Source organism: Xenopus tropicalis, chromosome 5 (assembly GCF_000004195.4).
Source record: "Xenopus tropicalis strain Nigerian chromosome 5, UCB_Xtro_10.0, whole genome shotgun sequence".
Lineage (NCBI taxonomy): Eukaryota > Metazoa > Chordata > Amphibia > Anura > Pipidae > Xenopus > Xenopus tropicalis.
In genome coordinates, this window is record NC_030681.2 from 76,973,317 (window position 1) to 76,988,367 (window position 15,051).

Genomic DNA, 15,051 nt, shown 5'->3' on the forward strand with positions numbered 1-15,051 from the left:
AGCGAATCTGTCCCATTTCGGGATAAGCATTGAAGTCAGTGGGCATTTTTTGCAGTGAAACCTGGCGAACAATTTCGCTTATCACTACTCATAAAGAAAAAATGGACTAAAAATCTGCTATTTGTGAATTTCACTTTTTTAAGTTTCTAAAAAGAAACCATCACCCAATGCCACCTGTTACTCACGGGTCGGTCTCTGCTGCAGGGCCTGAACTAGGGGTCGGCAAAATAGGCAGCAACTTAGAGAATGAAGGGGTGCTAAGCAGATAACTCTTCTCCCTACCCCTACTCTTTTGGCATTGTGCCCTGCCCCCTTGACATCACCATGCACATGGGTTTGGGGGGTGAGGTGGCTGGCCTGGTTGCTTAGGATGCCGGCTTGGCCCACATCTGCTCTGCTGTAACTTGTCAGAACCTGCTTTAAGCAGCGTCAGGTATACTGTCCCCTGAAATGGACCCTGGTAGTAGTTGAATGCAAGCAATGTCATACAGCGCTCCACAAAATAATGTCAGAGATACTACTGTTGAGCTATCTAAAGACGTGGGTGTGCATGCTCTCTACATTACAGTGTGCTGGTTCCCTAGCTAAGATCCTTTTGCATTCTATAATTAAATGTATTTTTTTCCTATTTCTTCAACATGTGTTTCTGTTTGTATAATAAGATGTACCAAGGAATTGAAAGTGTTTTTATGTTTTTTGACAGATTGGAGACAGTATTGTCCACAAAGCCCGGGAGACTTTGGAACGTGCTATAAAACTTGTCAATGACACAAAGAAATGGGGAGCAAAGGTTGTCTATGGTGATACAGACAGGTAATTTCATATGATAACAGTGATGTATTCAGTTAGCTAAAGCATATTCCCCCAGGGGAATCAAAATTTGAATGCTATTTTATGCATGCCTATGAAGGAATCCCTAAGGAGTTTAAAAACTCCAGAGCTATTATTTAATATTTAAAGTGATACTGGTCTTCTCATTAGGTGTGTGCAACTACCTAACATTAAAAACAATACATTAGTAAACAAGTAAAGAATATACTAGAAAATTTACAGTTTTGTTGTTTTTAATATTTTTAATCATTTTCGTGCGATAAATGTCTTATCTTATTTGTAACGTTGTTTTATCATTGTTTCAGCATGTTTGTGTTACTGAAAGGTGCTACAAAAGAACAATCCTTCAAGATTGGGCAGGAAATTGCTGAAGCTGTAACCGCCACAAACCCCAAGCCTATAAAGTTGAAGTTTGAAAAGGTAAAATAGATGATTGTACAGCAGAAAGAGGAAACAGCCCTTTTTGAGACCAGAGATTATTTGGGGTTCTGTCTGACCTTAAAAACTCTCAAATGTATGTTTTTAGCAAAAACTTCATTATATACTCATCTCAATAAGCCTGACGCGTTTCATGTCCATCTGACACTTAGTCATAGGCTTAAATGTACATATAACAACATCAGTATTTAAAAAGCAAAAGACCAATAGAAAAAGAGAAGGGGAGGGGATTATGGGTCCTTAAAAAATTCAAAGGAACAGTGCATATGTAGGAGATCAATATGAAGACAAGTATAAATACACTCAGAGGAAGAACATATAAATGCACCCAGAAGAGAAAGTTATATATACATCATTGAATTGATATCAATATGGAGGAATGAAAATTCATTATTAATAACAAGAAACATCAAAGCCGGAATTCATTCCACTTGGTAATCTAGTGTGCAGAGTGAATATCTAAAAAAAACTTCTTGTTTTAATATCTAATATGTTAAATCACCACCCCTCCGAGATGGGAAAACTCAAATGTAAAGTGAAGACTAAGGTCATTATTATTTAAATACCCAACAAAATTGACAAAAAGGGACTCCTTACCTTTCCAGATAAGTAATAGGTCATCTATATAGTGCCCATAGAGTTGTATACAATTTTTTTAAAGGATTGTTGTCACTTATACTCCCACCAGGCCATGTACAAATTGGCATAAGATGGAGCAAACTTTGCTCCTATAGCGGTGCCTTGTTTCTGAAGATAAAATTCGTCATCAAAGAGTTAACAGGAACTGTATTGAATCTAAAAAAGTTCTTTAAAGATTGGTCATACATACTATAGTGGTCAAGATCAAAAAGCAACTGCCTCTATTTCCCGATCATGTGGAATGCTGGAGTACAAAGCAGTAGTAGCCAACCTATAGCTATCCTGCCAAATAATGTTGTTCATTATTTTAACAATTTGTCCACAGTCCTTAATATAACTTGGAAGATGTAAAACAAGGGTCTGTAAATAAAAATCTACCAGTTCTGAGAAAGGCTCTCTAAGTGACCCAATTCCAGCCACAATTGGTCTTCCTAAGGGTGGTCTAATTGCTATATGTAGTTTTGGTAACTGATAAAAAATGGCTATGGTTGGATGAATAACTTAGTTATTCACTAAATTAGTTTAGTCACTAAGTTGTTTAGTAATAGTTCCTGCCTCAACATGTGTATCCACAAGTGAGAATAATAAACTCTGGTAGATTTTTACAAGGATTCCCTTTACAGTGGAATATAATTGTCCTAATCAGCTAGCTGTCTCTCAGCTTCCTTGATATAGGCTATTTTGTCCATAACTACAACTAGAACACCCTTATCCGCAGATCTAATAACTATATCTTTATCCATTTTTAGATCTCTCAAAGCCTGTTTCTTTCTAGTAAGATTGAATTATATGATGGGACAGTGTTATGAAGTTAAATAAGATCTAACTCCACTTGTTTCTGATAGGAAATTACTACTGAATTCCTGAGACAGGTTTCATAAGAGAACATACTTTTATCCTATCTAGCACCTAGTTCTGTCTGATCTTTGCAGAACATTTTTTGCACAGATGAAACCCCCGTGCTTTTAATATAATAATTTTTTGCAAGCAAATAAACTGCTGCCATTCACATCTGTGGTTCTGCTTCTTACTGATTCATATAAATGCATTAATGCTTTTAACTTTTTGCAAGGTATTGGCAGTGTATATTTGCCTTTATTTAGGCAGGTTTCTGTTGGACAAAAATGTTGAATGTTTTTCGACCTAAATTACATTGTTACTAAATATTGCAGGTTTATTTGCCCTGTGTCTTACAAACAAAGAAAAGATATGTTGGTTACATGTACGAAACTGTTGACCAAAAGGATCCAGTTTTTGATGCTAAGGGAATTGAAACAGTCCGAAGAGATGCTTGCCCTGCTGTTGGAAAGGTAAGGCGAAAATAGCATGATACTCTCTTCTATAACGTGCCTTAAAAAGTGTGTGCCATATAGGTAGCACCCATGGCACCCTAACATTATAAGGGATTTGGTCATGAAAGCACATAAGCCATCTGTGTATGTTGGGTAGTATGATTTATCTTCTGAGTCTTGAAAGCAAAATGACAATCCAGTGTATATGCAAGGTTATTTGCCTTGCAGGCTATGAAACAGCAAGGATCTTTGGCACTGCCTATGATATTGGCACTTGTACTCAAATAGTTGGTTCTCCCTTAACACTTTCCCTGCTAACTCCTACGTGCTGGCATAAAAAGACATTAGGCACCAAGCACGTAGGAGCTACGTTTTCTTTATCTAACGCTCATTCTCTGCACTTAATCCAAGTGCAGAGAACGAGCGCAAGATAAAGAACCCCCTTGACAACAAGCACATGGGGGGAACGAGTGGCCCATGGGGTGTGATCGCCCAGGGGCCCCATAGGAAAAGCCAGGCACCCCCCTCCCTCTGTACACTCACCGATCGGAAGGAAGAAGCTGCAGCTCAGGTTCCTGGGTCCCACCTCCAGAACGATCTGTGTGACTGCTTGTCCCAGGTAGGTGTTGAAAACACACACATATTACACTAATACACACTTGTACTTACGCTTACACACACGAGGGGGGGTTGGGGGGGTTTCACAGATTCACAGCACTTACAGCACTCACACTTACTTGCAGAAGCACACAACATGCATTTTGCCTAGTGTACATACACACATGCAATTTTGTACTTTTTTATTGCATCGTTTATTTTTTTTTGCCTGAAAAAAATTTTTTATTGCCATTGCGGATAGTGTATTCGCTAACCGCACTGTGCAATGCCTTTTGTGTATTATTTTTGTGTTTTTATTACATTTTCCGTGATTTTGGTGCATTTTTAGCCATTTTATTTAATTTCAGTTATGCATAGTTGTTGTTTGCTTGACTTTGTCTGTAAAACTAATTTTGCCAAGCCAAAATACTCAAACTGTGATTCTGACTGCAGATATCACTAGGAAAAACAGCAAAACATTGATTTTAGTGATTTTTGTTTGGATTTTAGCTATTTTATTGCAATTCACATTGTTCTTTGTTACTTGTCTATGTGCATGGACATTTTATCTGCTGTATTTCAATTTGGCTTCCTCTGTACATCACATAGTTTGGTATATCTATGCATATTGGGCATCAAACTGTTCAGTAGACCCCTGGTGTTTATATTTAGAGTGTTTTATGTTAGTATGTTTCGAAATGTGGGGTACATAAAAGTAGACTTTCGGTGTTCCTATTTGGGGTGATTTGCTTTTGTGTGCAAGAAATTGTGTGAGAAAAATTCTATCACACATAAAACTGCCATGTGTTTATGAATTAGGTAAAGGTAAGCAATGGAATTAGTGCGCACAAGGTATATTTTGGGGTCTCTTAAGTGCCATGTGCTTTGATAAACCTATGTACAGTGGGCATCAAACTGTTCAGTTAGGAAACCTTTGCGGCTTGGTACTTTGGAGTAGAAAGACATGGGTACCTATTTTAGATTCGGGGGAATGTGTACTGGGGTGAGCGTACATTTTTTACTCGCTTTATCCCACGCAAAATGATGTAATTGTGTTGATTTTGCAGAAACTATATATATATTTTTTTTTCATGTTTTAGACATTTAGAAGCCTAAATCTTGTTACAGAATTGGAATTACACAAAAATTCTACCATATTTGAAAAGCTTAGGTTGTCCTAAGTAAACTAAGAGTCCCCCCGTGGAAAGGCCCCTAAAGGGAACCAGTGCAAAATGTTCAAAAACTGTCTGGCAATACAAGTTCCGCTTTGTCCAAAATGGCTGGCAGTAAAAGGGTTAAAAGGAGGAAAGGATGCCTACAGATAACACACACATGGAGGTGCTTAAATACATTTTACCAAATGTATCAGGGCTTCTCCTATATACAGTTAATGTAACAGCCAAACAAAATTATTTTAAGTCATCTTAGCAACATAAGAAGGTAGATTTTTCCATAGAAAAATTAAAAAATATGAAAGCAGGAATAATACAATTGACCCTGTAAGTTTGTGCATTTGGCATATTTTGTGGCGGAAGCAGAAAGTTTGAGTGTTGGATTTATAACAAACCACTTTAAAAATGAGGTGCAGACTAAACAACCGAAGTAGTTTTTTTTAATGCCATATGTTCTATTTATATTATACTTTCTGCATAATTCATTGTGCATTTAGGGCACAGATTGGTCATTTTAAACAAATGGTAATGACTAACCAGTTTAACAGATTGGTTGAGATATAAACAAACTCTGCTCCAGTGCACAAAAGAACTTTTCCTTATTTGTTAATCCCTTCCATTAACTTTTATTTTATTAATTTTAATGCAGTGCATATGAATTTTCCTAGAATAAAATGATAAATGAATTTTAAACTTCTGGGAATCTGAAATGCCCCTGTTTTTAAGTTTGTAATAAATCTGCCTCATATTCTCATTAAAGTTTCACAATACAGGTATGGGACCTGTTATCCAGGATGCTCGGGACCTGAGGTTTTCCGGATAAGGGATCTTTCCATAATTTGGATCTCCATAACTTAAGTTTGTTAAAAATAATTTAAATATTGAATAAACCCAATAAAGAATGTTTTGGCTCCAATAAGGATTCATTATACCTTAGTTGGGATCAAGTACAAAGTACTGTTTTATAATTACAGAGAAAAAGGAAATCATTTTATAATTGTTATTTGCTCATAATGGAGTCTATGGGAGATGGCCTTTCTGTAATGCAGAACTTTTTGGATAACTGGTTTCCGGATAAGGGGTCCCATACCTGTACCATGATTTGGCCTAATCCCATAAGGCTTTCTCCATCCCTACATTAATGAAAGACTTGGCCGTACAGTGAACCACCTGATCCAGCTAATCAGCCTGGCTAGACTGTGAAAAGTGTCATGGTTCAGCTGTTGGGCTAAAACTTGCGATAGAATTTTTGTGTGCTTCTGATTTAATATGATTACTGATGAGGGACATTGGCATTGTTTTGCCACCAATAAAGACTTATGCAGAAAATTTTAAAAAATGTGTTTAAAAAGGATTCTGTGACACTTATCCTACCTGTAATTTGGATTTTTCAAGTTTCCAGATCCCATACCTGTATGTGTGTATGTATGTATCTATCTCTATACATGTATATAATTTGCTTACATATTTTTACATTTGATTCTGTTTCTTCATTTTTAAAATGTTTATTTTTAATATTTAGATTCTTGAACGTTCGCTGAAGCTGCTATTTGAAACCAGAGATATAAGTCAAATCAAACAGTATGTCCAGAAACAATGTATAAAGCTTGTGGAAGGCAAAGCCAGCATGCAGGACCTCATTTTTGCTAAGGAATACAGAGGAAGCTTTGCTTATAAGCCTGGTGCCTGTGTCCCAGCATTAGAACTAACAAGGTAGGAGGAGCTTGATATCAGAAATCACCCAGAATACTTTACTGTCTCAGAGCATGTGATGTTGCAGTTAAGTAAAAAAAAAAATCATAATAGCCATGTGATCATATTAGAAATGACTTTGCAACTTCATACTGTACATTGGTACATAGTGTACAGGGCTGAAATACCTCCAAGAAGCAATCCTCTTACAAATAAACATGGAAATCACTTAGCTCCATATGAACATATATTATGTACTTGGTTTATACATTGGGATATGTGACACTGCTTGAAACATTTTATACCAAACACATGTAGCATACACTCTCATTTCGTAAAGCATGTCAAATGCTTCAGTAATCTCTTTTAAAGAGAAACTTCACCAAATTATTGAAAAGCATAATTTTGCATAAATGGTGAAGTTCCTTTTAAGAGTATCCAGGCGTTTTCCTGGATAGTAATTACAGAGATCTCTAAAGATCTATTCTGGTCACAGATTGCTGCCCTTGTTTCTAGGAATAGCACAGCATATCTGGTATATATAGTTAGAGAGAGGCATAAGTGACAGGTGTTTGTTCCCCTGCTGCACTAAAGGGTTGATCTGTATGGCTAGTTTTTCTTTTTAGTACAAATTATCAATTTCATTGAATTAAAGTCCTGCTTTTAATAAGTTATATGTTGAGGTGTAATTACTTTGTCTTCAGAATCTCTGTAGTGTTATAATGTACTTACCTTTTCTGCCATAGGAAAATGGTGGCCTATGACCGTCGCTCTGAGCCTCGTGTTGGTGAAAGAGTCCCTTATGTAATAATATATGGCAGCCCCGGAGTCCCTCTTATTCAGCTTGTGAGACGGCCCATTGATGTTCTTCAGGATCATAATCTTAGATTAAATGGCACCTACTATATCACCAAACAAATCCTGCCGCCATTGAATCGAATCTTTTCGTTAATTGGAGTGGATGTTTTCAGTTGGTATGATGAATTACCAAGGGTATGTTTGTTAATCTGTATTTGCTCTAGAGAAAGTATATGAATTAATATTATTGTCCTGATGTGAAAAAATAAAAGAACCAATATGTTTTCTTTTATTTTCACATATAAAAGGAGGAGCTTAATATAAAGTGGTCTTACGTAGGGCTGATTCTGAGCCTGCAGAAGAAAGTACTCCCAAGAATCAGCCCCTACGCTGGCACTAGCCTCCTACTTTCCCTGCACCTGGAAGAATGGTCTTCCCCTGGGTGCAGGCAGACACAGAAGATATTGGCTGTAAAATGCAAACTCAAACTGCATGTTTTGCTGATATCAGCTGCATCTGCCTGCACCCAGGCGGAGACAATACTTCCGGATGTAGGCAAGGTAGCAGGATGGTGCCAGCGTGACACTCGCCTTAAGGGCAAGTAATACAACAAGGTGAATATATTGTATTTACATTTATAGGTTTTATCTGTTTACCTGTTGCCTGCAAATAAAATGTTTCTTGGCAGCAATAGTTTTATATAGGTGTGTAGAGAGCTGTAAATTATGTGTTCCCTTTGTTTAGCTCCACTAAAGACATTGGGGGGAAATTCACAAAAGTGCTGATATTGAGACAAAATAAAAGTGGAGATAGATTTGTTGCATATTTCAGCCTTATTCACAAACCTCTAATGCTTGTGAATTTGTCTTTTAAACAGACAGCTTTCAGAGTTTGTCTTTTGGATTACATTTTTTATAATTTTTTCTTTAGCTCTTAATAAATCTGTCGGTGCCATCAAACCCACTCCCACATATACATAGGACCTGTAATGATTTTGCAGGGGAATTTTAGTTGCCTAGAAAAATATATAATTTTTTCAGGACAAGCTGGTCTTACTAACTTTTTCTAATTTTACTTCTGTAACAAGATTCAAGGGTCTTAATACCTTCTTTATGCGAAGAAGTGAATCAAGGGCCCACCCCCACCAAGATGGCTGCTGGGAACAGAAGCAACATAGCTAAGGGTGGTGACTAATGCTGTCAAGCATCTCTGTAGGTGTGCTTTGGAGCCACTGATAAGTTGGGGCAAGTGTCAGGAAGTGAAGGAAGTGATTAAAGAGGTGGCACTGCTGCTAAAACTAATTATAGTAAAAGTAAAGCCTCCCAGGCAGATTTTTAAAGGTTTATACAATATGTTCACTCAAAACATTATTATTACCTCAACCATTAAAAACAAAAACTAGACAAATAATTCAAATGTGAGGTAAAATACTTTTTATATACAAGATTGTATAAATTACACTTTGTTTAATCAGTGTTTTACTTGTTTATAAGTGTTAACGAGGCTTTCGGCACCTATTGCTCTAGGGTTAGACAGAAATTTGTCTCCCGACAATAGGCTGTTAATCCCCATTAATCTGCTAATGATCTACAAGAGGTGTAAAATGAAGAGTGGGCGAAACAAAGCAATTGATCTGAGTAACACTGAGCTTTACTCTGTTTTGAAAATGTTGGGGAAAATGTTCATAAAAGTGTTTATAAACGGTCTTTCTTTAACCAAAAACTAAAAAGTAGCAGTTTAGTCTGAATTTAGGCAGATTTCTGTTTGTAAATATGGAGAAAGTGTTTTACACCACTTTTACCACCACTTTTACTCCAAAGAAGAGTTATCTCCAATTTTGTGAATTCCCCACATTATGTTATAAAGCTTATCAGTTATATGCTGTGCAAAAGTGGCCTCCTCAGCCCTATTGGAACTTGACCTGGCAGTTCACATGGCTACAAAAAGGCAGATAAAAGCTGCCAACCTGAAGTCTCCAAGTTGGCAGCTCACTGGCCTTGTCTAGAGCCTTTCCAGTGGTGAACTGTTGGGCAGGTTTGAAAATCGCATTGGACCAAACCTGCACATTGATGCAGCCCTGTCCCTTTGGTTCTTCATTTGCAATGAACTTTACCACATCACTAAGTTTATTTAGTGATATAATGTACTTGTTTCTGTTACATCTTAGCTCCTTAAGACACGCTTTATCATTTAGGAGTTACTCATATTTTTACATTAACAGCTTTGGCTATGACAAACCACCTCATTCCAGGCATTCCATCACCTGGCCGAATACTACCTCGACAAAATGATGGCATCATTTCTTAAGACTGATTTACATGACAATCTGCACCCCTGAGTACAATTGCAATGGAAAGCCAAGTTTTTTGTTGCCCACCCATGGAGCTGATCATTCTGACAATATAGACATTTTGTCACCTAAAATGGTAGCATTGCCCTGTGCTTATTCTGCCAACAAACTCCTCTTCAGATGCTTTTTCACAGATCTAATTATCTGATGTTTTCTTTTTCAAAAAGCATTGTCTATTTGTCATTTATGTGTGTATGGCAGAACTATATATTGCAAGGTTACAAACATTACTGGCCAAAGCCCAAAAGTGACCCCTGAGGTTTCTTACTCAAGCCTTTATGAAATGACTTCATCAATCATGTAGATTTAATGGTTTATTTTACTGATGATTTTTTTACTACAGATACAAAAGACTTTCTCGACTGCAAGAAACGAGCAGGAAGCAAGAAAGGGCACAATCTCACAGTATTTTACCACCTTACACTGTCCAGTTTGTGATGAACTGACACAACATGGGATCTGCAGCAAGTGCAGAAGTCAACCGCAACATGTTGTAGTAATTCTTAATCAAGAAATCCGGGAACTAGAATATAAACAAGACCAGCTTGCCAAAGTAAGTAAGATCTTGACTTACAGAAACACCAAACTGCACCAGTTGTCTTGCCTCAATGGCTGCACTCAGCTTGATCCTGAAATATAAATATGTTGCAAATCAGCTCCACCTCTAGTTTTAATGTGGTTTTAAACTCTCTTATTAAACATAACAAAGGCATCATGGTTTGAATCCACAGGGTCACTGTGAGGGGAGAGGTTAAAACTTTAGGTTTTTTGTTTTTTTTTTAATAAGAGATAATGATATTTATGTAATGATTTGCTTATTTTTCCTCTTTGCTGCCTGAAGTTTATTATAAATCATACTGTGAGGGAAGGCTACACAAACTTCTCTTATCCCACAAAAATATGACCTATCGTTCAAGGCCGTGTTTATTTTTAAAGGAACCCCTTTTCAACACAAGCTCTTCAAGTGCATGTAAAAAATGCATAAACCCTGTGGGGTGTATATATTTTCACTGGAGACAAACATTAACAGTAATGTTGCCCAATGTTGCAACCAATCGGATCTTTGTATTTGTAGGTACCGTTCTTATCGAATTGCTGATTGGTTGCTATGGGCAACATTGTTTCCAATATCTGATCAAAATCTCCTTAATCATATGACTTGCTACACTGTTTCTGAAGACAGAGAAAGGAGAAGGACCCATATATATATAATATATATATATATATATATATATATATATATATATATATATATATATACACACACATACACTACAGAATTTCACTAGAATGCTTCTAACCCTTATTTTCTGTTTGTTTCTTCCTCAGTTATGCAGGAATTGCACTGGCTGCTCCAACCAACAGATCCAGTGTGTTTCCCTCAATTGTCCGGTACTTTTCAAGCTCTCTAGAGTAAGCCGGGAGCTGTGTAAAGCCCCCTACCTACGCCAGCTGCTCGACCAGTTTTGATTGGTGTTCTGCTATTAATGGTGCTATTTTTCGTGGTTTTTTTTTTAAATTTCACACTACAATCTGTCGTGCATGGTGCTGTTCCAATTTTTTCTGTTGTTGTTTGTCTTTTTTTGTTTCATATAAAAATACTTTGTTAGCAATCCCTTTATTGCCACCAGTTGTGGAAAGGGGAAATGTACGTATTGCTATCTTTATACATTGTACAGAATATTTTTTGTTTCTTTATTTGAATTTTGTAAAATACCGTTTTATAAGGCAGTTCTTTAAATAGAATAACTCTGTAAATTCATTTCTTACAATAGGCTTTCTTTATGCCCTAGTAATAAAGTGCTAGGGAAGTGGCACTGACAATACAAATGTTTCTCTGTGGATAAACCAGTATCAGGTCTCTGGTTGGTTCTAGAGTCTCGATATTCTTTCTACGTTTCATTGCGAGCCGCAATGGTTTGTAAATAGACTTTTTTTTACTTTTGAAACAACTTGAGTAAAATAATGTGCAATGGGATTTTCTACACATGCAAGCATTGGCAGGTATATTTCCTCTTGCATTCGCTCCACTCGGATCATGACCCTCTTGATTTTGCTCTGGCCGTGCAGATTGTATTTCATTGTAGCGTTGTCACTTTGTTTAAGGAAAGGAAAATGAAGAAGGAAAAAAAAAAAAAAATATTGGTGTCTTGCTTTACCTGTTCATGGGGCATTGTGAGGAACTGTGCTGAAACTTTTGTTACAAAAGTGTGGGGCTGTTGCAATACTTTATAAAGTTTATTCCATTTGGCTTGTTTTGTATAGACATTTCTATGGTTTCTAAATATGCTTATTATTTTTTTTTCTCCTGTACAGTTTAATCTTCTTTGCCATCACCTGGAATACAACAGTGTATTTAGAGTATTTGTATAACTGTATAAAATGGGGAAAAATGGATTATGTGCTCAGTGTATTGTTTTATAAACTGGAAATTCGTTTGAGAAGTTACAATGGAAACTATTAAAATTGAATAAAACCTGCAGTGTTGTAATGAATGTTCACTGTCTAGCAAAAAATCTAAAATACAGCAGTGCTTTTTCATGTTGTGGGCCACATATCGGTCATTTCCATTAATGTATCCTGTCATACAAGGTCTATGGAGATCTTGGCATCCTTTAACATCTCTTTGTTAAAAAATGTTTCAATATAGTTAGGCAAAAATGTAATCTATAAAGGCTGAAGTGAGCAGATGTCAAACATAATAGCCAGAACTTTAATTCCTGCTTTCAGCTCTCTAAGCTGTCAGTAACCAATCAGTGACTTGAGGGGGGGAGGGGGGACCCATATGGGACATAACTGGTCAGTTGCATTTGACCCTGTGCTCACAAACTTAACTGAACAGTTATGTCCCATGTGGACCCCCTAAAGTCACTGACTAACAAAGAGGTTAGAGAGCTGTAAAGAAGGAAGTAGTGTTCTGGCTATTATGTTAGTCCAGCCTTTATAAATTAAATTTTTTCCTAACCAACTATATTAGAAATATTTTTATTCTGCGCAGTCTATTGATTTTACCCAGTTTTATAGCACTGTTCCTTTTGGGGCTACAGTTGCACTGCTCTAAAAAAGGATTCATCCGAATGCCTGCAAATGTTACAAGATTCTGATTTAGATAAAAACAAGTCTGAACCTCTTACATCTTTAAAGTAGGGATACTATTAATCCATCTCTGTTTTTAGCTGAATGTTATCCCTAATTTATATATTCAAATTTGTGGAAAATCCCTACAAAATAGCATGTGGAAAAACTATCATCACCTTTAGCTGACCCAAGCTTCAGAGTTATGTGACGGGTTCAGATTTGGTTCTGCTGAGCATGAAGGTTTTGGCTGAATCCTGCATTAAGTGCTGGGATTCATTAAAATCCTTAACTAAAATCTACACTGTCTACAGTGGAATGAGCCATTTCCAGTGAAACCATAAAAGGAGCTGTATATCTGTTCTTAAATGTATAAGGGCTCTTACACATCGACATTTTCATACACCCATTACATTTGTGTGTACAGTGGTGTTTCTTAAAGTGCTTATACTGAAGCAAAACCGTACACGCTGCTTTTGGCATTTAATTAAAAATACACATTAAAGAAACCAGGATTTTACATTTTCTAAGTATAACCTGCAACTGTTGTCATGTGCATGTTGTAGTTTTATATACAGATTCATGATGTGCAATACTGCACAGCTAATAAGTTAAGGCTACAGCCACACTCGGCCTGCAGATAAACACAGCCAAGAATCAGCCTTCTCCTGTCTACACCCAAAGCCAGTGTCATCACACAGAGCGAATATCGGCACCAAAGCACTCGCGTATGCATTTCTGTGCATAAATGCAGGCCAAGAATCAACCCCATGTGGCAATAACCTTATTCCCTATCAATAGCAATATTTTTCCACTCTCACACTTCTTCCTGGTGATGGTATGATCCATCAACTCTACTTCTTTCCACTATTCAAAGCCCCTCTGTGGCCACAGGCTCTACAACTAATTATTTGCAATTTTAGCATTTTCCATTTGCAACATTCCACAATGTATTCTCCAAACTGAGCAGCCACCAGTAAGTAATATAAAGCCTGGAAGGCAGTTTTCTACATGATTGTTTCTACACATTGTCACAGTAACATTTGTATCCAGTTTCATAAGAAAACCATATTTTAAGAGAACAAATTTGCTTTGACTCTTTATTGCTGTAATGCCAATTTACTGAAAATAGCACAGCAGATTCTGTGATAACTAGGAATCCTGAGAATATGCTTTGTTGCTTATTTAGTTAAGACAATTTATAAAATGCCATTGTATCAAAATATTTTTTTTCTTGTTATAGATTGTCATTTTGATTTATTTGCTAGGGAACTGTATTTTCACTGTCCCTTGGAGGGCTCTTTGGCTTTTTTACTGTGTAATCTAAGTTTATCTGGTGGGGTTTGTAAAACAACCAAATGAAATACAATTTTCAGAACTTCAAACCATATCCATTATATTGTTTAATTAGCCGGTAATTTCTATACACATGAATCAACATTTTTGGCATTCTTTCATGATTGCTTTCTGTACATACCTACTTTTTATTCTACCATAGTACAACATCTCCACTATAGACTAATTGGGGTGGACCTGCACCCAACCCACAACCTGCTTCTTCTTCCCAAGGAAACTCACTACCTAACTTTATGCAACCCAACAAACTGCCTGCTTTTAAGGCTTATGGTACACAGGGAGATTTATAACCTACAATTACATCTAGGCTACACATCTTCATAATAAAGTGAATTGCAAAAAAACATATGTAGCGTCTTGTATTTCAAAAATACCTGAAATTTACCTTGCAATTGTATATCCCGTGGGCAACAAGTATCCCTGTGTGCAATTAGCTTTAAGCAACATAATCTGAGGGTGGGAGAAAGGCAGTTTTGCCTTGTTCTGCTACAAAATTTGTTTTTTACACAATTTCACACACTTCCCAAAAAAAAACATAGAAAAGTTGCTTGCCTTTAATATAACAGCCTATTTAGAAAATCTGGGTCTTGTTTAAAAGGTGTTATTAAAAAAAAATTAGCTGCAGGAGATATTTAAAGACTTACGGTGGGCGTACATGAGCCGATAAACTGCATTGGCAGATTATCAGCCCATCTATGGGATTCTCGTATTGGCCTTCCTGATTGATATCTGTCCGGAAATCGTCCAGATGTTGGTCAGGCAGGTTTAAAAATCCAGCTGGGGCAAGGAGCACATCAGCTTGTTGATATGG

At 36.8% G+C, this 15,051-nt stretch overlaps 1 protein-coding gene across 1 annotated transcript in view; it reads left to right on the forward strand.

Moving 5' to 3' along the window:
* The window catches only part of rev3l (REV3 like, DNA directed polymerase zeta catalytic subunit), a 103,644-nt gene extending 91,355 nt beyond the window's left edge, over positions 1-12,289 (forward strand). Inside the window, exons 26-32 of the mRNA XM_002936929.4 lie at positions 704-813; positions 1,137-1,251; positions 3,081-3,218; positions 6,492-6,682; positions 7,408-7,654; positions 10,153-10,362; positions 11,139-12,289. Coding sequence (XP_002936975.2) covers positions 704-813; positions 1,137-1,251; positions 3,081-3,218; positions 6,492-6,682; positions 7,408-7,654; positions 10,153-10,362; positions 11,139-11,279 — 1,152 coding nt within the window. The 3' untranslated portion in view covers positions 11,280-12,289. The remainder of the gene's footprint in view (positions 1-703; positions 814-1,136; positions 1,252-3,080; positions 3,219-6,491; positions 6,683-7,407; positions 7,655-10,152; positions 10,363-11,138) is intronic.
* The last annotated feature ends 2,762 nt before the right edge of the window (positions 12,290-15,051 follow it).